The sequence below is a fragment of the Plenodomus lingam genome, assembly GCF_022343315.1.
Source record: "Plenodomus lingam strain CAN1 chromosome Unknown contig_22, whole genome shotgun sequence".
NCBI classification, from domain to species: Eukaryota; Fungi; Ascomycota; class Dothideomycetes; order Pleosporales; family Leptosphaeriaceae; genus Plenodomus; species Plenodomus lingam.
The window spans coordinates 492,959-515,200 of record NW_027093939.1 but is presented as its reverse complement, the minus strand read 5'-3'; the positions used below and the strand labels follow the sequence as shown (position 1 = coordinate 515,200).

Here is a 22,242-nt window from a genome sequence, read left to right as displayed (position 1 = left end):
GCTCATGACCGTGGAACGAATTGGATTGTTAGCAACGCACAATGCTGTATATGAGTGCTGTTATGAGTGCTGTTATGAGTGCTGTTATGAGTGCTGTTATGAGTGCTGTTATGAGTGCTGTTATGAGTGCTGTTATGAGTGCTGTTATGAGTGCTGTATATGAGTGCCATTGCACCTTAATACAAGAACGTCAGGTAGGTGCGAAACAAGCGATGCGCGACGCTCGACCCGTAATGGAAGGTTGCAATGTGACCCACAACACGTGACCCAGCTGAATAATGCTCCACCTGCATCCGACGTCACTGTCTCGGGGCTCCGCAATTCAAAAGACAACCACATCAAAGCTCAAACCTTGAGTCATATTTCTCCTTATGACCCTTTTCGGTATTGCATCTAAGCATTCTCGACCATTGTTTACGAGAGGAACAATACGGGTAAAGTTGACTGGGTGGCTCGCCGGGATCGAACGCTAACGCCGAACAGCCATCCATCGTTCGAGCAATGCATATCCAATCGATTCCCATGTGTATGAACGGCTGTTGCTTTATCTAAGGTTATGTTGATTCTGACAGAATTCATAGGGGAAGGCAGTGGTAACAACTATGCCTACCTGGTCTCATGTGACAAAACCAAGGAAGCAGCCATCATCGATCCGGCCAATCCACCAGAGTATATCAACACAACTACTTCCTCGCTCCAGTTGTGATAACTGACCACGAAACCTTTAGAGTCGAGGAAGCCTTAGAAGGGAAGATTGGAACCTCTGGCTTGAGGCTGAGGAACATCATCAATACCCATCAGTATGTGTCGCAATTTTCTGGTTTGCATTCGTCGTTAACTTCCATTTCCAGTCACCGCGATCACGCTGGGGGTAACCAAGCTCTTGTAAGCCAAAAAAAAAATCCCAAGAGGAGCGTTTTTCTTAATTTTGGCTAAATTCAACTTAGAAAAGAACGTACAATGTACCAATTATTGGCGGTCCAGATTGTGCACTGGTCGATTACACGCCGCCTCACAAGTCCAGCTTCAACATCGGCAACATCAAGTTCACTGCGCTACATACTCCATGTCACACCCAGGACAGCATTTGCTACTTCGTTGAGGACGGTGAAGATCGCGCAGTTTTTACCGGTGACACGCTCTTCATAGGAGGATGCGGACGTTTTTTCGAAGGCTCTCCCGAAGAAATGCATGAAGCGCTCAACAAGACACTTGCAGCGCTCCCCGATGATACTAGGGTATACCCAGGCCACGAGTACACTAAAGGCAATGTTAAGTTCGCGAAGAAAGTTCTCGACAATGAGGCCATTCAAAGGCTTGATGCGTACTCGCAAGCTAACAAACAGACACAAGGCAAATTCACTATTGGCGATGAGAAGGTTAGATCACCTCGAAGCCTGTAGTGCCCGATACCGATGACTGACCGTCGCAGCAACACAATGTCTTCATGCGTGTGGATGACCCAAAGCTCAAGGAGATCACCGGCAAATCCGACCCCATCGATGTCATGGGAGCACTACGCTCAATGAAAGACGCTTCCTAGGAGGGCCATAAACCGTATTGCTTGTCAAAATTTGCAGAGCTATACATCGACGACCTCAGAACTTGTGTACAAGGGCGACAATGCGGCCAATCTGGCTAGCTGCTTGTCGGTGCTGACGAAGCGAGCTATTTGATGTCAATATGTTGGCAAAGCGGTTACCAAGCTCTGCAGTTTCACGCACAGTTGGGCTGACATTAATACCCTCGTTTGACATGGGTTTTTCTCAACACCAGTTAGTTATTTTCAATCACATGGACTTTTTACGTCAAGACTGCATTGACGTTACCAGAGCATGATATCAATACTGTTGCACCATGCAAAAGACGAGTGACTCACGTTCCGATATGTATTTGAGAGCGATCTCATCATCATCTATTCGAATCTAAGTAAAGAGTGACCACAAGTAAAGGGACATAGCATCACAGACTTCACGAAAGTGCAGTAAGCTGGCGTGTTGAACCCAGCCGTACTGCCCCGCGACTTCTGCGCCATTCATCCCCTACTAGCACAAGTTCCACACAACCATTAACCGGAGCGACAAAACCGTTTGTTGACACTTTCCAACCCTGTGACCGTATCAGGCTATTCATTGACAGGTTCCAAGGGCTACTGCAGAGCGGATGAACTTGTTTGCATCGCCAAATGTCCTGCATGGAGAGTTGTCGTTTGGAGTTGAAACGCGGTCAAACGTGATGAAGTTGCCACCGCAGTTAGACTCGCTATATGCTCGGACTGCGCGGACTGTGATGAGTAATTTTTCTAACACAACTCAGGGGATAGGGTCAACCTACGTGTGCATCCAGCGGGCAGAGCAGCAAGGTTGGTCGACTGAATCTTGGCACTCTCATTCGAGCTGGGGGGAGTGAAGGTTACATTGAAGCCTGGCCGTGAAATAAAAAGAGTCAGTCATGTCAAAATGCTAAAGCCTCTCACTGGAACTGGTACTACGCACATGGTGTGTTTGTGGGGATTTGAATCACCGCGACGGGGTTGGCAGGAGTGAGGCAGGCATTGTCCGTGTAGATGCTCAATGGGATGCTTGGGATACGCGGAACAAGTGAATTGCTGGGTGCAGCGTTTACGCCGATTGCGGAGATGAGGAGGGCTAGGGCAAGGGGGTACTGCATTTTGAAGGTTTTGTGGGGAAGCTGGGTGCTTGGAAAAGAAATATGTGCTTGCTTGTGCGGTAAAATGTGATTGATGAGTTGATCTGAAGCGGTGCTGTGATGAGGGATGGTACTGTAATCATCGAGGTCTACTTATAATTCACATTCATCGACAACGATTTCCACATGATCGCATGTTTCGATAGACTGGGAGGTCTCTCCCGCTGACACGAGCAAGGCAAACCAACAGAGGCGTCTTAGCAACTGGTGTTGGTGATGCATCGCAACGCCTTGTGTGTTGGATGTGGAGCACTGATGTTCAAATGACCTCTGAAAAAGGGAAATCAGACACCACGAGGTCATGGAATTGTTCTATACCAGTACTTTTTTAAGTCATGCTTAGGTCTAGCAGGTCTACGATGTTTGTTGTATTCCGAAGGACTTCCAGGTTAGTACTGGCTCTTGAACGAGCGGTGGAGGCGTTTCTGCTGCGACCGGTGAGCCATAGATGATATGAACTGGAGGGGCATTTTGCTTCCACGAGTAGTATGCGGTGTCGACCTCAGAAGCGTGGCAGAAATTTTATGTAGTGCTGACGGGAGGACAAGCCTTGATGCTTGACCTTGGCAACCAGAAGCCGGCATTTGAGCATCAAGCTGCGCAGATGATCTCGAATGGAAGACCAAAATAGAAGCGCGTCAAGGCTCCCGCCGGTGAATGTCCCGATCTGGCTGAACGAAGTATTACGGTAAACCGTAGACTTCGTAATCTGCTCAAAAAGGAATATCCAACACCTAAGACACGTCAAAAAATGCGATATTCTGCTCACGGGTTCACATGACATGAACCCAGCCAACTCAGCCCTATGCTAGTGGGCGGTCACCGATGTAATCGTAGTCGGGTCCATAGAAGCGCGTTCAAAAGGTGGCTTTCTCAGCTCCCAAGACATGTAATACAGGCGCTATACCAACGATGGTAGAATATTTCAGGACCACTCATTGGACAAAGGGAGCGATCGTTTGAAGATCAGGAGTTTGAGTTTCGCTTACCCCATAAGAGCGTGAATAGTCGGACCTGTTCTGAGGGTCCCTGCGTAATAAGGATCCTACCCCGCTGACCAGGTAAACAAAAATTCTGTACTGCTACCTGCGTCATCTGAGTAAGTATCCCACGCGGAGATGGCGAAAGAGTGGCGTTGGTGGGAAGAACGCGAGCTTACGATTGCTACTCGTGACATTTTTTTCTGATGAAGGGTATCATCAGTCTAGAGAATTGTATAAGCCGCCCCATAGCTGTGATCGGTCCATCAGTTGTTGGCCTTCCAAATACCGGTATGCAAGTGTTATGCCTTTCTTGACTCAGACCCTGCCTTGATGCTTCCAATAGGTATCGAGACGTTCCAAGTCTCAGAAAAAGTGCAACGGTGTATTCTCGTCGAGATGTAAGGCCAGCAATGTTTGAGAAATGTTGGGTAAGACAGATGAATGCGGCCAATGGGTCCTCAAAGCGGAGCGATGGTTCCTTTTTCCTCCAGGCTAAATTCATCGTCCACAAGGATTAATTTGCTGGCCTGTTCGGTGACAGGCTATATAATGACCGACATATTGCCTCGCTTCGTCAGCTCTTATAATCCAACTCTTTGAGTGTAGGTACATATCGCGTTTGGGGGCGTAGAAGCCATAGTTCTGATAATGGGCTTAGTAGCCTTCACTGCTCGTCTCACTTTGAAATAGTCTAGTATCGCAACTTCCAAACATAGTATGCTGCCAGCCTTCATTCCTCCTCGGCTATCGACACACGATTAGCCGCTATAGCCTGAACCCCTTCTAGATACGATTGTTGAGCAATCATTATGGGCCTCCTTACCTAGGTAGAGTCACTGCTAACAATGTGCGTTATACATGAGCAATTCACATGGTAATCGCACATTTATGGAGTCGTTCAACCTTGAGATTGACGGCGAGCCAGTTGATGTTAGTTTTCGGTTGTGCCGAATACGATACCGGTACCATGTCCTGTGATATCACACGACAACAGCGTATGCGCGAGGTCCCGAGGGAGCGTCCCGCCTCCTTCTTGCAGCATACTCGAAACTTCAAGCCACCGGCTTCCGAAGAAGCACCAGGAAGGGTTGCTTCGTTGAAAAGTCGTGCCTCCTTCAACTTGTAAGAGATTCATATTGACGACGGAACAAGTGACGGTATGATAAAGCCGGGCGTGATGTGACATGACAGCAGTAGCTGCGTCCTGATGTACTGCGTAGGATTAGACTTTAATCGGACCTCAAAGTTGTAGTTCTATGTATAGTAAGCGTTGACAAGTGTGTATTGCATTAGCTGTTGTGCTGAAGTCGGCCTTTTGCCATCAGTTCTCATCTTTCTTTGTAGATCTACCCACTGCAGTATCCATTTAAGAGTGCGGGCGATCATTCGTGGTATGAGCCTGCAATTTGCAATTGTAAAGACGCATCAGGCATTCAAAGCAAGTATCTCCTTGGATCCAAAGGTCAGGGTACCGGCACCTGTGTTCCTCGACTGTGAATATCGGAATTGGTCGGATGTGGTAAGCTTCGCTTTGATATCTTACTGCAGGACCATCATTTGCGCCATGATACAGAGATATACCATGGATGCGCCCATCACATGGATTGTGATACTGAGTCCTCGGGAAGAATGCTGTATATCCATAGTGACATGGTCAAGCGCAAGTGATGGATTGTAAATCAGTCTTCAGCCCGTTGGGCAGCATCAAAGCCCTGAGTTCAAAATCGAGAACTGGGTGACGCTCTTGACGATCTCGGTGCAATGCAACTTGCATTCCATGCACCGGTACGGTAAGCCTTCGATGCTACAAGACAAGCGCCCGCAAGATTTGCGGTCTTGATTGAACGTTAAACTTTGCGACTCTCTTCAGGCACAAGGCGCTGATTGGCAGGCTGCAATTTGACGTTCCAAACTGTGAAGCTACTATGGTATCGCAATTCGCCCGAGTAGGTGCCCAGTTGTTGGGTGAAGGAGAGGTTGAGGCAGTCAGCGCAGCCATAACACCGATGCCTCCTAGTTTTTCGACAACTAAGGGGTGTAGCGAGTGAATCGGTCCGGCCTATACGCAACGGCTCGCTGGGCGGTTCCATGGCGCGTTGAAAGTCGTGGCACGCTTAATTGACGAAGCTCTGATTTTCATGGGTCGTGGTAATCTGGGGTTTTCTTGTAAGTGATTATCCTAGGTCAGCCCTGCCAGGGCGTCTGTGTGTACCTGCACACAGCATTGTGTAATGACGTGAGAGCAAATCTATCGGGTCGAAGGTTTGCTCCGAGGTCTTTAGCAGAGGGGCACTGTGTACGTCGTCGTCGCCGTCACCGCCACTTGACCACGATGCCACTTCTGCCACTTCTGGAGTTGAAACGTTTCGTGCGGGATGGATTGAAGCCACTTACAAATCAGGCACCGCGCAGTAGTGTGAGCCAAGACGAAACGCACACAGCAAAGAGCCGTTGGTGTTCCCAAATCCGTCATAGCCAAACACGGATGTGTGTGATCACCACGATCCGGATACACTGTTGAGCCCATGAGTTGTGGTCTGAAGATGAGTCAGGGGGGTCAGGGGGGTCAGGGGTCGTCCAATAGCCTTCCATGGCTCGCGCTCCGATCGTGAATGCATGACTGTTGACTCCCGAGCTCGTCAGTGTTATCCCAACGTCTGAAACCGTGCGCCGCCGTGAGTACGGCCGTTTTCTTCCACTTCACGTCGAGCAAATAAGCTGCCTTCAAAGTTTCACAATAGGCCTTTGCTTTCGGCGCCATGTCAACGTGCCTGGGAACTCAATGGAGAAATAAACGTTCGTGGTAAGCCCGTGGGGCTGAACAAACAGTGTACTTGCGGCATCGTCCGCTGTCATGGGGTCAGGACCGGAGACTGGTGGATAAAGACGACAACGGCTCCAGTCACCTTGAAAGGAATCAAATCTCCAATCGTTCGTGCCTGATTTTCAATCCCACAGGATTGCGATCCCGCTTTTAGAGTGACTCGTACTCCGAGCGCTCCCTCTACCGTTTAATCATCAACCCAGGAATTAATACAGCATGGCAGAGCCATTGCAAGAAGTTTACCCAATGGTGGAGCTGGCTCCGCTACCACGCGCACACATGCACCCTCTCGTCGAACCTCGCGAAATTTCACCACCAACTTCATCTCCTACACCATCCATTGGCGCGGATGATGGACCACTATACAAACCAGCAACCGCCCTTGCAGACCCCGAAGCTCCATCTGCCCGGACGAAGCGCGAATCATACGAATTATGCGGCAGTACCTACCTAATCACTAATACGGGAAAGACCCTCAAACTCCCAGTGCCATCCGATAGCAAAGCGGACCCTTTGAATTGGAGTAAATGGAAAACCGCCGGGGCCCTGTTTGCAGTTTTCCTGTTCTCGGTCGTGTGTCTGACTGCCGCTCAAGCCTCCTCCGTGTTGTTGGAGGCCATTCAAATCGATTTCCGGGACGAAGTAAGAATCAACTCCTCTCTGGACTCACTTGGGACTAACAAGTTGCCTGAGGGAGTCAAGCCCTGGTTAATAAAGGCGCTCTATACGGGACCAACCCTCTTCATGGGCATTGGGTGTTTCTTTTGGGTGCCACTGTCCATTGGCATGGGAAGACGGCCCGCGTTGCTGATAGCCAGTCTTGTTGCGCTCTTCGCTACCATTTGGGCGTCTGAAGCACGCTCATTCGCCTCCCTTGTCGTAGCTCTGTGCGTAATAGGACTGAGCGAGGGACTCAGCCTCTCCCTGGTGAGTCTCGTTGCAATTGATGACGTATGTCTTGGCTAATGACTCCAGGCCTTCCTGATGGTGATTGATTTGACGTATATCAACCAACGATCCAAAGCCGTGGCCGGAATGTGGTGCCTAGCAGGTTGTTTTGGCACTTCAGGTGTCGGATTAGTACCAGTCATGTCGAATCACGGCCATGACTGGAGGGCCTTCTTTCACTACTGGACGATACCAATCATTGTGTCAATCATTGTCACTTTCACCCTCTACCCGGAGACCTACTTCAAGAGACCAACAGTGGCCTTTGACGGGATGATCCTCATGCAAAGTGCGACTGAAAAGCTCACAGTGTACCAAGACGTCAAGGAAGACTCTAGCATATACCGCGATCTCCCCGAATACCCTCTTCGGACAGGGTTCGCAGGTCTTCGTGACCGCCTAGGTCTTGCTCGTTCGCCATTCGCATCTTGGATATCCATGGGCCGTTGCTTTCTCCAAATGGGCTACTGCATCATAAATCCCCTTATCTTTTGGGTCTTCATTGCCTCATCATTCAACTCGGCCAGCATGATCTTTATTGGTGTAACATATGCCCGAGTCCTTCTTGCGCCACCTTACAACATTTCTCACGACCTTGTCGGCACTGTCAACGTCGCATCCGGTGTAGGTGCTTTTTGTGGTTTCTTCGTCTACTATTTCATCATCAGCAAGGTTGTGACACGCCTGTCACATCGAAATCACGGCGTCCTCGAAGCGGAGCATTATCTCATTAGCTACATTGTGCCAATCTCAACCGGTGCGACGGGCTCATTGATTTATGGCTTGGCCGTTCAACACCAGTGGCCGGAGGGTTGGATCTACTTTTCTTATGGACTCAATGGGTTTGCCTTTGTCACGCTCATGGTTTCCAATACACTTTGGGTGACTGAAGCGTTTCCAAGGTGGGCAGCACCAGCACTTGCAGTTGTAGGAGGGGGCTGCTATCTCCTCTCCTTTGCGATGAGCTTTGCACTCGTCCCATGGCTCGAGTCGCAAGGGTTCCAATGGGTTGGCATTCAATTGAGCATCCTCCAAATTGTGGGTGGGTTGGTCGCAATGCCAGTCGCTTTCTGGGGCAAGAGTGGGCGGCAAGCTATTCAAGGGCGGTGGGCGGAAGATCGCAGTGGAGCGCTGAGGCCGCTTTGAGTATGATGTCTATAGCAGCGTACGCATATAGTAACAGTGCAAATTTCCCGAATCCCCGTTTTGATCGTGATCGTCCGCCTTCGTATTGTACAGGAATGGAGCCCCAGAAAAGGGGCACATGGTTTGCAGATCATTTCTTGACGGAGATCGGCGGAGCGCGCTCTCATCTCGGGCAGTTGACTTCACTAACTAACTAAAGGTGGTACATGTTAGGGTAGGTACTCGCCAGACATAGTACGTACGTACATATGCTGCCTTGGATGATCTGGCATTTGCTAATTACAAATTCTGACAACACACAAATAGCCGTACAACAGTGGACTAGTGAATAATGTAGCTCGAAAAGCGTCAATAGAATACCGCGGCTGTTGAAAGTGTGCTGGCTAGTCGCTGAGGTAGACATCATGTATCAGAGTATGTTGGCAAAGAACAGATCAACTTGTGGAAACTTACGCCGGCACCAGCAACATTCGAGTGTGATGGGATTTTCAATAAACTATCAACCGCTGCGGCAGTGGTCATGGAGGCTCCCGTAGGCGTGAGCAGACTACGATAGGTATCCATAGTTACGGACGTACTAAGTATAATACCGATGATGAGGTCTGCTTCTTGAGGCTTCATCATTCCCTAAATTTATTTCACGCGTCTTCCGATGATGTTTACTCCACAATCCCGTTCCACTCAGTGTTCATTTAGTTCATGTGCATCTATCCCCTCGACACACCGCTACTCACTGTCAATCACCGGGAAGGCCCGGACCCCACTTTGTCTCTCAATGGGCGCCACAGCTCGAGCACTTGTCCACCAAGAGCATTCGCCTTAGCTATCGTCTTGCATGATATTGAAGTAACAGGTTACGGCAAAGCGCAAGGCGCGACGACCTCGTAATTTGATCTCGTGTTGAGGCCAGACCGCTGGAAATTGTCGCGCTTCTGGACGTGTCCGAAATTGCTGATTTCCAAGAGCGGACTTTAGTCACAGATGCGACCAGCCTCAATGATGCGACGACCAACCTCGATGACACAACCAGCCTCAATTATATGGTACGACGACGACCCTCAACAAACATCCCAAGACGTTCTACCTAAGCTTTCATGTGTAACACATCCGCCATCAACCTAAGGAGTACCTACGTTTGATCGACCGGAATGCTGGAAAAGTCAGCAGAGAGTCAGGCACAAGACATGCCAAGTGTTCCCACCAGGAGCTGGTGGTCATGACTTGCTCTTGCGGGAAATGTTTAGTGGTGGCATGTCATATGACCATGGGTTTAGCGTCGGGCGACTTGGGCTTTACTCCGAGTGGTTAGAATATCCCTGTAGGTTCAAGTCCACGTTATAGCGGCAAATTTTTATAGTTATATAAACTAGCCTATAGTTAAGTATAAATTAGGGTAATTTAAGTAAGTAAACGTAGTTTTTATTACTATCTTTTTTAAACATGTTCTAAACCTATTCTTAATAATATATAGGTGTTCCTAAATACTATACTAGAGTTTAGTATAGTAGTACTAGATAATATATCTAAACTAGATAGTAATATTAGAGATAAATTTAGGTAACTATATAAAGTGCTAGAGGAGGATAGTAGTAGTAGTGTTAAGGAAGTAAGTAAAAGTAAATAGAACAAGTTTAGAATAGGTTAGTAATATATTATAGGGGCATAATATATACCTTACTTATAGTAATAGTTAAGGACTACTACTTATACTAGCAATTATTAAGTATATAGCTATTCTCCTAGCATACCCTTAATTATATAGCTAAGGGTATAGGTATATAATACTAGTTTAGCAATATAAAGATAGCTCTTACCTAATAAGAGAAGAGGTGCTTATACAGGCTATATAGGTAACATGTTAAGAACACGTTCTTAAATTATTCTAATTCTAGTAGGTATAATACTCCTGCTAGTCTATCTATCTTAACAGGCCTATAACTTTACTATTCTTTAATAGCTAGCTAGCAAGCTAGTATAAATACTAATACTCTAGGGTAAAAGCGTGTAAGTATCTTAAGAATATATTATAAACGTGTTCTTATTACGTTGTTAATAATATATTATATAATTAGATCTAAACCTTAAAAAGTATAGTACTTAAGAAAATTCTATAAAGAGAACTATAAATAAGAAGCTATTATTATAGCCTTATTAAGCGCTTCTCTTTAAGGATTTATAAGGACTACTAGGTGTCTTATTATCCTATAATAAGGACTATAGTAAATTAGGTAGGGAGCAAAACTTAAATATATTTAAAACGTGTTAATAATAAGTTAGCAAATTGTAGAATAGGCTTAACTATATATTAGCTGTTAGAACTATAGCCTAATATCTGCTACTAGGAAAAAATATTATTTTAGTTAGGTACTACTAGAGGTAGACTCTATATATCTATAAGGTCTTCTAACTAGGGAGATATTAAATCTTTCTAGTAGTCCTGCTTTATATTCTATAGTTAAGCTATAGTTAAGCTAGATAAAGAAGTGTGGTAGGCATATTGTAACCTATTCCTAACACGTTCCTAACATGTTCTAGGCGTTAATTATCTATAAGGGTAAGGATCTCTATTTAAAATCCTGTGTAAAGTTACCTTCTAAGTAATTATACTAATAGATATAGTAGTAATACCTTTTTTTGCTATTATTTCTTTTAGTATATATATATATACCTCCTCCTCCCTTAATACTATCTAATAGTAATATTAAGGAAGTAGTAAAGGTATTATAGCCTATGCTTACTCTATAGCTTATACAATATAAGTTATTTGCAACCTGTTATAAATGTGTTCCTAACTTGTTATAGCCTAGTTCCTAAACTTAACCTAGCTCTAAACCTATCTCTAACTTAAAGGTTTCTATTCTATTAAAGAAATATATATTAGCTTTATAAATAAAGATAAAATCTTGCGTATTATAAAGCGTGAAAAGCTTCTATAGTTCCTATTTAAGAGTAGCCTTAGAGGAGTACACTATAAGTAGAGGATAAAGTATTAGGATCCTAAAACTATATATAGTGTAAGAGAACAGGTTTAGAATATATTACTAATATATTACTATAGGCGTATATATAGCAAATCTTTATATTAAGCTTAGGTAACTTAATTATTTACCTTTTTAAAGAGTAGGCATTAATTCTATTAGATTAAGATATATTCTAGATAGATATGTTATATAAGAGGTTATATAGGGTATAGGTAGAGATTCTAATAGTAATCTTCTACTTATAGGAAAAGAAGCGTACGTATTAAGAATAGGTTTGTAACATGTTTCTAACACGTTATAGTTATTATACTTAGCTAAATTATTATAGATAAGGACACAACTAAGATATATTAAGTTACTATTACTAACTTCTTTTAGAAGTGTAAAGCACTTATAAAAAGATAAGTGTTATAGAGGTATATTTACTTATAGGGATTCTATAGGACTACTATTAATATATATAATAAGTAGATAATAGGCAAGTTTTATAGTGCACTATAATATATTTGTAATGTGTTTCTAACTTGTTTCTAGGACTTAGGCGCTATCTCTAGTTAATTAATCCCTACAAGCGTAACTAGTGCTAGTAACTTTAATCTTATATAAGATTTTATTAAGTATATCTACAAAGAAGTATTTACAAAGTATATAAAAGAGAGCTAGATAATACTACCTCTTTATATCTAAGTAAATTACTATAGGTATTAATAGTAAAGGAATACTTTTAGCTTGCTAACCTCCTCTTACGTAAGTAAACATATTCTAAACCTATTCTAAACGTGTTCCTAACTTATTCTTATATAATTAGAACACGAACCCTCTAAAGATACCTAAAACTAGGTAATCTATAAGAAAAACCTAGTAATTGCTACTAGGATTATGCAATACTATAGTAAAATATTAAAAGAGGTATAGGAAAAACTAGAATCTTATTTAAATATAGCTAAGTAAGTAGGCTAGAAAGGATATAAAACTAGTAAGCATATAAGTATTCTTAAGGCTACTTAGAAGTAAGTTTATAACCTATTCTTAACCTATTAGAATTGTATAAGTAATATTATATAGTGCACACTAGATAGATCTATAGGATATAAAAGAGTTTAAAGCCTAGAGTAAGTTTAGAATATGCTATAACTATAGAACTCCTAATAGGCTTAAGTAAAGGTACCTTAAAAAGCTTTAGAGGGGAGAAAGTAAGTCTTACGCTAGCGTTATATATATTTACTAATTAAAACGTGTTTAGAATATATTTAGAACGCGTCCTATAATAATAATAATACTCTAGATAATAATAAAGCAAGTCTTGCTATATCTAACTTAACTAGATATATCTTAGTCCTAATAAGAAATAAAAGAGCACGCTTAAAAGCCTAAAGCTAGAGGGTAAGTAGTAGAGTAGTATTAGAAAGAAGTTTACTAGCCCCTTTTCTATCTTCTCTACTACTAGGCTCTTCTCCTCTACTAATAGCAACCTAAAGGTATGCTTTACAAAACACGTTTATAACACGTTCCTAACTTATTATTAGTCTATAACTATAAACTTTATAATAAAAGGCTCTTCTTAGTAATTAGGCTCTAAAGGAGAGAAAAGAAAAGCTAGAGATAGATAAGGAAGAACTTGTATAGAAAAAGGCACTATTTAAATTATAAAAGGCATAGTTTAAACTTAAGAAAGAGATAGCTACTTTTTATATAAGGTAGGGTTAGTCTATAAATATAGTAACTAGTTCCTAACTAGTTCTTAATATATTCTAGTCTATTACGTAAGTATATATAAGTAGATAAATATATATTCTTTCTTCTTCTCTTTCTTCTTCTTTCTTCTTACACTCTATAAGAACTTTTTATATTTAAGAGTTTAATACTATTTTACTATCTATCTATCCTAATATTATTAGATATAACTAGTTAATATAGTCTATAAAGATCTTTTAAAGTTAGTATATAATAGAACGCGTTAGGAATATATTATAAACTTATTCTAATACTAAGTAGGATTTATACTAGCAATATATTAAGCTTAAGTTACTTCTATCTAATACTAGGGTATTCTCTCCTATAATATCCTACCTAAATAATAGGTATATAGTATTTCCTAGCAAGCTTTTCTACTAGGCTATTTAGGCTAGATTAGGGGTATAGGAACTTTATAGAGTATATATATATGTAAGTTAGAATACGTTTATAATATATTAATAACTATTTTAGTGTTGCTTCTCTAATAGAGGTAATCTTATCTACTACCTTAAGAGGTATTATCCTAAGGTTTAAATAGCCCTAGTAAACTATAGCAGAACTATAATATAAGGTATTGCAGAAGTAAGGATCTTTTATAGGAGCTTAATAGTAAATACTTAAGAATATATTCTAAACACGTTAATAATACATTCTCTGCTAGTAGAGTAGACTACACTAAGTGCCTCCTCTAAGGTTTAAGAACCCTCTAAGATAGCTAGTCTATAATAAGAAGTAGTAGCTAGAGTAGAGGCTAAAGAGGAAGTAGAGAGTAAAGAAAAGGAGTAAATAGTTGCTCCCCTTTACACTATAAATAATATTTAGTAAAAGTAGTAAAAAGGAGATATAAGTCTAGTCTCTTAAAATATATTTAGAATATATTAATAATACGTTATAGCTAGACACCTATAAATACTAGATTCTTCTTTAATCTAAGGGACTACTAGAGCTTTATAATACCTATAAAAGTTAAAAGAAAAAGTTATATACTATTAAAGGACCCTATAAAAGTAAATAGTACTTTACTTTTAGTAGATAGAAAAAAAAAGAGAAGAGTAGAGAGTTTATTTTAGTAATTACTACTACCCCTTTAGGTTATATACTATTATATATTATTTATTAGAACCTATTCTTAATATATTCTTAATATGTTCCTACTTGTTACTATTATTATCTCCCTCCCCCTCTCTAGTATCTTCTCTATCCTCCCTATCCTCCCTAGGCTCTATAAAAGTATACTACAAGTGGAACTAGGCAGTATTCTAGCAGGAATTAGCAAGGTCTATACTAGTATTAAAGTAATAGTCTTAAAATATATTAAGAATAGGTTAATAATATATTATAAATAACTTACTATAGCTAGGATAATTATAAGCGTAGATAGTATAAGGAACCTAATAACCTTAAATCCTTAGTAGGGTAGATATAGCAATAAAGTTAAGCTATAATAAGTTAGTAACGTGTTTTTAATAGGTTCTTATAGGCTATACCTTATTACTATTATAGCTACTATAAGTCTTCTTCTAAATTATATTTAGGAGGGTATTAGTATTTATAGGGGGGCCTATAATAGCTACTAGCTAGGCTTAGAGAACTTCTATAAAATATATTAGTAATAAGTTTTAAATATATTCTAAATAACTTATAGCAAGGAGTATTCTAGTAATTATATATAACCTTTATATAGAAGTCTATATATATTAGTATAATAAGTTAAGAATAGGTTAATAATATATTTACTCTTTGCCTTATAGACCTCTATTATAGAGGGCTAGCTAGTCTTCTTAACCCTACTAACCTTATAGTAAGCTATATTAAGCCTATAATCTTTTTTAGTATAGGTATATAGAGTGCCCCTAGTACCTAGAATAGCCTAAGAATATTAGAACTTATTTAGAATATATTTAGAACCTATTCTTACTCTATATAAGGTGCCCTTATTATTAATCTTAGTATAGTAGTAGCGCTCTCTACTCTCTATCTTAACTACCCTATTAGGGCTAACTATAGGCTATACCCTAATATTATTTAGGACGTAGCTAAGGGCAAGATACTATTAATAGTGCTTCTATAACCTATTAAGAACATGTTCTAAACACGTTTTAATCTACTTACGTAGGATAAGAGGGATACGTTAGTAACAGGTATAGTAGTAGTAGCTTATAGTGTTACTAGTATAGAATATATTTAGAATAGGTTTAGAACGCGTTGCAAAATCTTACGGTATAATATTTAGTTAACCTTGCTTAGCTAGCTAGTAGAGCTTGGCACGGCCTAACCCCATGCTGAATACGAGTTCACGCAGCGCTAATTCCATGGTCATATGAACTGCGCCCTCAAATGTTTACCAGCATGAAACACATGGATACCCCGACTCGCGATTGGAGACGAGTATAGTTGTTATCCTTGCCATAGATGCTCGTGTATAAACCTTGACATCAGGCTTAATTTTTTTCGGGGAGAGTGGAGTGTGGAGAGATGGGAATGCGGTGTGCGACTTGCCCTGCCTTGGCTTCATTTGATGCTCACCCATGGCAGCAATAAAATGGAGCGACTATGTCGTAGGGCAAAGAATCAGTCAGATGCCGTCAGTGGCACGTCTATTCAAGTGTCGTCCGCTAGCTGTCTCGCGCGCACAAGGACGCGTCGCGAAAACGTCAAGATGGATTGCAGATTGAAGCATTGTGCAGTGGACAAGCGGCGTCACTTCTTGTGATTGCGAGTAGCCATGTCGTGTCATATATAACAGGACACGTGACTCTACACAGGACATGCTAAGCCTAGATCTTGCTGGTATTCTCAAGTGCATGAAAAAGCATGTGACTGTTCACGTGACATAGTACGAAGGCTAGACCTTACTAAGCACTGTCTTGGCGTTCTTAGAAGTAGCCATGTCAATAGGCTTAGCGGGTTATGTATGTTAACTATAAAAAATAACCAACAAAATAGCTATCATCGTTAAGTTAACTATTCGTTATTAGATATTTTAAATAACACCAAGACGACATGGCTGATTGCGGGAGCTCAGACACCCTCACGTTAAAGGAAGGTGAACCCCACGTTTAGCTTAGTGCCTCGGCTATCGTACGCAGTGAATAGCGACCCCAGCTGCCTTGCCCTCGCATGAGCCGGGATGTGATGTCACTCAAACCTGCTTGTATCAGGAACGCCCTTTGCAGAGTCAGGATATTCATGTTTATATGAAAATCAAATCTTGCTTGTATTGACAGTTCTTCCATGTTAACCGGTTGAACCAGCCAAGCTTACCCCACCAGCCGAGTCCAGCCTCTCTCTGCGACACTTCTTTCCATACCCAAACATCCTCATCGATAGCGCACCACCGGCGTCACACGTCATGGCAGAACTGGTTTCTGGTATCGCGAAACTCAATCCCTTCTCCAAGAAATCAAAGATCGACGATGAAGACAAGGGCGAGGCAATCGATGCAGGCACGGTGGCTGGCGGTGGTCATGCGGCGCAACAGTCGCACATTACGAAAGATGAGCTACGTGTCAGTCAGGCGCTGAGACGCTTTTTGGTAGAGGAGAACGTTTTAGAAGAGGCAGAAGCGGGATTGAAGAGCGAGCAGCCAACGGCAGCCCTACGTGAATTGGTTTCCAAATCTCACATCCAAGTCCCACCTGAGGTCATCGAGAGGAATCATCCATTACCGGAATATTTCATCAGCTCGTCTCACAACACGTACTTGATGGCCCATCAACTATACGGCGAGTCGCATGCCTCTGCCTATGAGATTGCCTTACATACGGGATCTCGATGTGTGGAGATTGATGCCTGGGATAATGACGACAACAAAGAAGAACCAAAGGTCACTCACGGCTGGACACTCACATCCAACATTCCATTTCGCGCAGTCTGCGAGACCATCCGGGATGTTATTGATAAAGAATCTGCCGATGCAAGAAATGCTGCGCCCATTATGATCTCCCTCGAGAACCATTGCGATGCGCATGGTCAACGTCGTCTGGCACAGATCATGCAGGAAATGTGGGGGGACAGGCTGCTCAGCAAGGACATTCGCCAGAAAGGTATGCAAGAGCAGGAGGACCATAGCCAACACAACCACGTCACCTTGGCCGAGCTTGGGAATAAGATTGCTGTAATTGTTGAATATCACTTGCCAAATGAGCAGGAGAGCAGTGACAGCGATTCCAGCTCGGATGAGGAGGAAGAGGATAAGCAAGCGCGACAAGAGTATGCTCGAAAGAAGAAGGCTACTAATGCTGGCATCATCGTACCAGAATTGGCAGAGCTAGGAGTGTATGCACAATCTGTCAAGCCTGTCAACAATTCCTGGTTCGAGGCTGATCTCGAAAACGCGCCTCACCACCAGCTCATCAACGTTTCAGAGTCTGGCTTAAAAGCGCATCTTCCTGCGAACAGTGCAAAGATTGCCAGGCACAATGCCCACCACTTGATGCGCGTCTATCCCAAGGGAACCCGGATTTCTTCCAAAAACCTCCAGCCCGTACCCTTCTGGGCCATTGGAGCCCAAATCTGCGCACTCAATTGGCAGACTTTTGGCGCGAGCTCCCAGATCAATGAGGCTCTCTTTGCAGGCTCAGGAGGCTATGTTTTAAAACCGGCTGCCCTCCGCGCTGGTGGTAGCGGTAATCTGAACACAGGCAGAAGAAAGAAACTCCGCCTCCATGTTGCGGGTGCAACGGACGTTCCCTTGCCCAAGGACCGCGACAACGAAGCCATCAAACCCTATCTGACATGCACCCTCGTGCACGCAAACGACATGAACAACATGCCGCCCAAGCGCAAGACGGCTGGCTATAAGCCGCACAAACTGACCGGCTTCATGCACAAAGACAACTCGCCTTCTACGGATCCCGTCTGGAAGGACGTCCTGGAATGGGAATACGACGACAATGAACTCGTCTTTCTGCGCCTCCTTATCAAGAGCGATGACAGCTTTGCGCGCAATCCCATCTTTGCCGTTGCCGCCGTTAGGCTCATGTACACCGTTCCCGGCTGGAGCTTCATTCGCATGCTCGACTTGGGAGGCCATGAGACAAAGTGTACTCTGCTCGTCCGATTCGAATTTGTCGACGTCTAGGAGCGTCGCCGGCCATCTAGGCCAGTCGTGTCTAGGTTGGCAGTGTCGGAGGCAGAAGCGGGCCCTGGACGAGGCGTCAAGAGATACACTACGTCTATGATGTGTAGGAATGTGTATAATTTCGGGAAATAGAGCGTACAGCGAGTTGTACGCTCCAACATTGTTGCAAAAGTGGGTCAATATTCTGTCAAGCGTATAGTTCTTATAATAGTCTATATGAATTCCTTGACCTAACATCATGAATTGCATCTACCACTTGTCCGGCACGACACGTCTAACCCTCTGACCCCTGGACCTCCCCTTCCCTCCCAACCTTCTCACTCGCTCGTTGCCCCGACACCAGGCCCTGTCTCTCTAGAACATGATTCGGCACCACAGCGCCCTTCTCTTCACGATCATAATTAGCGAGCCAACGTAAACAGCATACGTCTGTACGCCGAGGCACATGGTCCACCCAGGCCCCAGTTTATTCAAAATAGAGCCACCAAAAGACGAAGAGAAGAACCAGACGGCGCAGAGCGTGGCATTGACGACTTGCACGACTTGCGCCGAGTCTGGTCTGCCACCGCCGGCACCGAGAAGGTTGAGCGCGACGTAGATTCCGGCGGAGGCGCCGACGCCTATGCCTGCGATGAGCATTTGGATCCAGGGGCCGTGGTAACGGATCTGGGGGAGATTGAGTATAGCCATAGCATCGAGGTTCTGGGAGTTGTACGACTACAATTGCACGGGATTGATGAGATGAGGTTCTTTCTCTCACAGGGAACTTTTGGGGGCGGTAGTTCTAAATATCATATTGAACTGACTGCAGGTCTGACCTGCACAATGCAGTACACTGCCCTCAGACCAGTTTGCACTTCTTCTACCTCTTCTCTGGATAATATCATGGGGCGTAACCAGTAAGGTGGGTCTTTCAAGGCAAACTCGCCTGGAGTTGGGGTTAATCGACATGGTTTATTTGCGGGCTAGCACCAACACAGGGCAAACTGATGAATCAGGCGTTCAAGATAATGCAGTGAGAGATAGTCGTGCATTGAGCCGTACCTACGTCACAGCCTCACCCGCTAGTCGCGGACGGCTACACCACTGATATCATTTTGCTGCAGAATCACGGAATAAGAATCATTGATAGAGGATTGAACTGGTTTTGCAGGCCCGATTGCTGCAACTCGTATTCTAATGTCGTTTAGATATTACCGTCTGGATACAGGTTACACCAGCGCTTTTGTCCAACACGACTCACAAATACCGTATGTACAGTTCATGTTGGTCCATGAAGTCTATCTTTCTGGGAGCATTGCATAGCAAAAGGCGAAAGTCGACTCAAGAGATAGGTATCACTCGAACTTGTAGAATCCAAGTTAGCCAGTCTTAGAGGCCCTGGCCGTTCCAGAAGTCCGAAGCAAAAGTCTCCAATCTGATGATACATGTGTGGAGCTCGCCTCCGACCAGCTGGTTGTCCCGAGCGGCCCGTTGCGATGGCTACCCATGAAATCGCAGATTTAATCCCATACTTGACGGCAACTGACATTGATACGCTTCGTGCCCATATAACCCTTCCACTTTTTGTATGATCTCTCTTCGGCAGGAGTGGCCCCTGGTGTCCCGACCGGCCAGTCTGCGAGATGCGATGGGCACGTACTGGGAATGGTTCTTGCCATGGCATGCCATGCCCATCTCGCCTGCCCCGAGAGATGCACGACGTCTCCGCTGTGCACTCGGATGGCCACCGTTCTTGGCGCATCATCACCAGTGCCGTCGTCTTCTCCCCGCGCCATGATGAAGATGCCATCACAACCAACACTGAAACTAGCCAGGCTTGTTTGACACATCTCGCTAACGTCACGATGAACAGGCATGAAGTCCTTGGCCGAGTACATCAATACCACCCCAGATTCAGGCCGAATGTGTGGGAAGAGACCAGTTACCAGTATCGATAGATCCGAGGGAAAAGGAGTCGCATGTTTTTCATAGCTGCGCGTTGGCCAGTCATACTGTTCGCCGAGTGTAAGCCATCGCAGCTTCGTGTACAGAAACTGTTCGTTGTTGAGAGTTTTTTGCTTTTCAAGCACTTTGGGAACGAGACAGTCCTCCGGCGCAGCTCTATCACGAAGGAAGAAGCTGCTATCAAACCGAAGGGCCTCTGTTGTCGGCCTTGATGGGTAAGGCACATTATAATCTGCCTGCATATTGATCTTGTGGCTTGGATCGGCCAGATCTCTGTGCATCAGGCAAGAAGTAAACAGCACTTGCGTTTCTGGCGGTAGCAATCGAGGAATGACCTGTAGGCCAGGAAACTCCTTATTCTCCCAGATTTGCGCGTCATGTACTGGTGTCGAAAGTGGTACTCCTCCGGCATATGCTTGGCATGCAGACTCAATTTGTGCGGCTGGTATGACACCAGCCGGTCTCCACAGGTCTTTTTGCTCATCGGTGAACGCATCTCGTTTATTCAGGTCGAAGATATTTGGATCGTTTTCAAGATCGGCTTTTCGCATGCTCTGGTACCGCCAGTGTTCTTTCTGGATGAACTCTGGGGGTGTTGCATGGGTATCATGGTGTACAGAGCCTTTCTGTATCTACTATAAGTCATACTCGTTTGGTGAAGTATGTGACATACCCACTCGGTCGGTTGACGTTGTACCGGTAGAACGATCCATTGTGGCGAAATGAGTCACGAGCGGAATAATATGTGGTCGGGCCCAGGGCCGCTTTCCTGTGAAACTTTGTCTCGCGAGTAAGGAATATGATTTCTTTAAGATTCTCATCAAGGCTCACAAGACGGCAATTTGATGATGATACGTCTGAGTTCAAGGATCAAATAAGTCGAGGCCGTAAATTGGGGTCGAAACCTGTGCGTCGCTTATCGATAAGAATCATATAACAACGTACTACCTCCGGCAGTTGATACATTACTTCTCGGTCTTCCCCAGAGAAAAATTATCTCCTTGTTGATATCGTTCGATCATACTTGGCAAAGTGTTTGCGTCACTTACAGCAATGCAGTACTTGCAGGATGTCACTGTATGCGCACGTGACGCAGTCCATCACCTCTACGTTTGAGCAGACTGCATCACAAGCAGGTAGGTATATCGGAGCCGAAATCATATACTGAAATCATATTATCCAAAACATGTGTTTTATATTTACATAAGTGCAGCAGTTACTAAAATATCATCGACGATGTCCATGAGAATGTTCATGCGAGAACAAAATATACGTTCTCAATCTATGGAATATACCCATCCTGCACTCTGAATAATAGATATAGAAAACGATCACGAGGAGCTTAAAAAAATATTCTCTTAAACCACGTCGTTGGCCACTTTCACACCAGGATACGCACTGCAACCACCAGGCCCAGCCGCAAAAAAAGTACGATTCCGCCTCAATTTCGCCCTCCCTATCTCCAGCACGCAAACACTCCCGGTGAAACTCTCTGCCAGATCCTGATCGCATAGGTATCTCTTCCGTTATCACCAAAGATATACTACACCACCCTCACAGATCACGGCGAAATGCCAGATAAGCTGGCGGCTACAAACTCAGAAGCTTCTCAAAAGACATTAGAACGTCTTATTTATACCTCACGTAACGGACTATGATAAGTGTGATATGTTTATAAGCAATTACTAAGCAGTGCGAAACCTCCGCAGTCAGTGTACGACTACTGCTCTTCATCGGGCTATATCATCGGATACATCACCTTTCTTGTACCGTAACAGCTTGGAGAAATTTGGCGGTAAATCTAGTAGTGTTCTACCTTCTCTGGTACAAATGTTTCCCAAAGCTGGTGTGACGCCATGCATTGTCTACTTCAATAGTGCCAAA

The 22,242-nt window shown here is 43.9% G+C and overlaps 6 protein-coding genes across 6 annotated transcripts; 4 read left to right on the top strand and 2 right to left on the bottom strand.

Annotated features, from left to right (window-relative positions):
• Positions 1–371: 371 nt before the first annotated feature.
• On the top strand, positions 372–1,543 carry IAQ61_005562 (uncharacterized protein; the record flags this gene model as incomplete). Its single annotated transcript, XM_003840002.2, has 7 exons — positions 372–434; positions 484–526; positions 582–669; positions 729–800; positions 852–885; positions 948–1,379; positions 1,433–1,543. The coding sequence occupies 7 exons, from the start codon at positions 372–374 to the stop codon at positions 1,541–1,543; spliced, it is 843 nt and encodes a 280-aa protein (XP_003840050.2).
• A 586-nt stretch (positions 1,544–2,129) lies between these two features.
• IAQ61_005561 (uncharacterized protein) lies at positions 2,130–2,670 on the bottom strand (the record flags this gene model as incomplete). The annotated part of the gene is made up of 3 exons (XM_066096847.1): positions 2,130–2,275; positions 2,335–2,424; positions 2,496–2,670. The coding sequence occupies 3 exons, from the start codon at positions 2,668–2,670 to the stop codon at positions 2,130–2,132; spliced, it is 411 nt and encodes a 136-aa protein (XP_065953198.1).
• A 4,062-nt stretch (positions 2,671–6,732) lies between these two features.
• IAQ61_005560 (uncharacterized protein) lies at positions 6,733–8,610 on the top strand (the record flags this gene model as incomplete). Its single annotated transcript, XM_066096846.1, has 3 exons — positions 6,733–7,158; positions 7,219–7,443; positions 7,492–8,610. The coding sequence occupies 3 exons, from the start codon at positions 6,733–6,735 to the stop codon at positions 8,608–8,610; spliced, it is 1,770 nt and encodes a 589-aa protein (XP_065953197.1).
• Positions 8,611–16,680: 8,070 nt separating this feature from the next.
• On the top strand, positions 16,681–18,411 carry IAQ61_005559 (uncharacterized protein; the record flags this gene model as incomplete). Its single annotated transcript, XM_003840009.1, has 1 exon — positions 16,681–18,411. One exon carries the CDS (start codon positions 16,681–16,683, stop codon positions 18,409–18,411), a length of 1,731 nt encoding a protein of 576 aa, XP_003840057.1.
• A 96-nt stretch (positions 18,412–18,507) lies between these two features.
• Positions 18,508–19,314, top strand: IAQ61_005558 (uncharacterized protein; the record flags this gene model as incomplete). Its single annotated transcript, XM_066096845.1, has 2 exons — positions 18,508–18,524; positions 18,834–19,314. 2 exons carry the CDS (start codon positions 18,508–18,510, stop codon positions 19,312–19,314), a joined length of 498 nt encoding a protein of 165 aa, XP_065953196.1.
• Positions 19,315–19,596: 282 nt separating this feature from the next.
• Positions 19,597–21,210, bottom strand: IAQ61_005557 (uncharacterized protein). The gene is made up of 2 exons (XM_066096844.1): positions 21,036–21,210; positions 19,597–20,984 (listed from the first exon to the last, which is right to left on the bottom strand). The coding sequence occupies exons 1-2, from the start codon at positions 21,177–21,179 to the stop codon at positions 19,914–19,916; spliced, it is 1,215 nt and encodes a 404-aa protein (XP_065953195.1). The 5' UTR covers positions 21,180–21,210; the 3' UTR covers positions 19,597–19,913.
• Between the last annotated feature and the right edge of the window lie 1,032 nt (positions 21,211–22,242).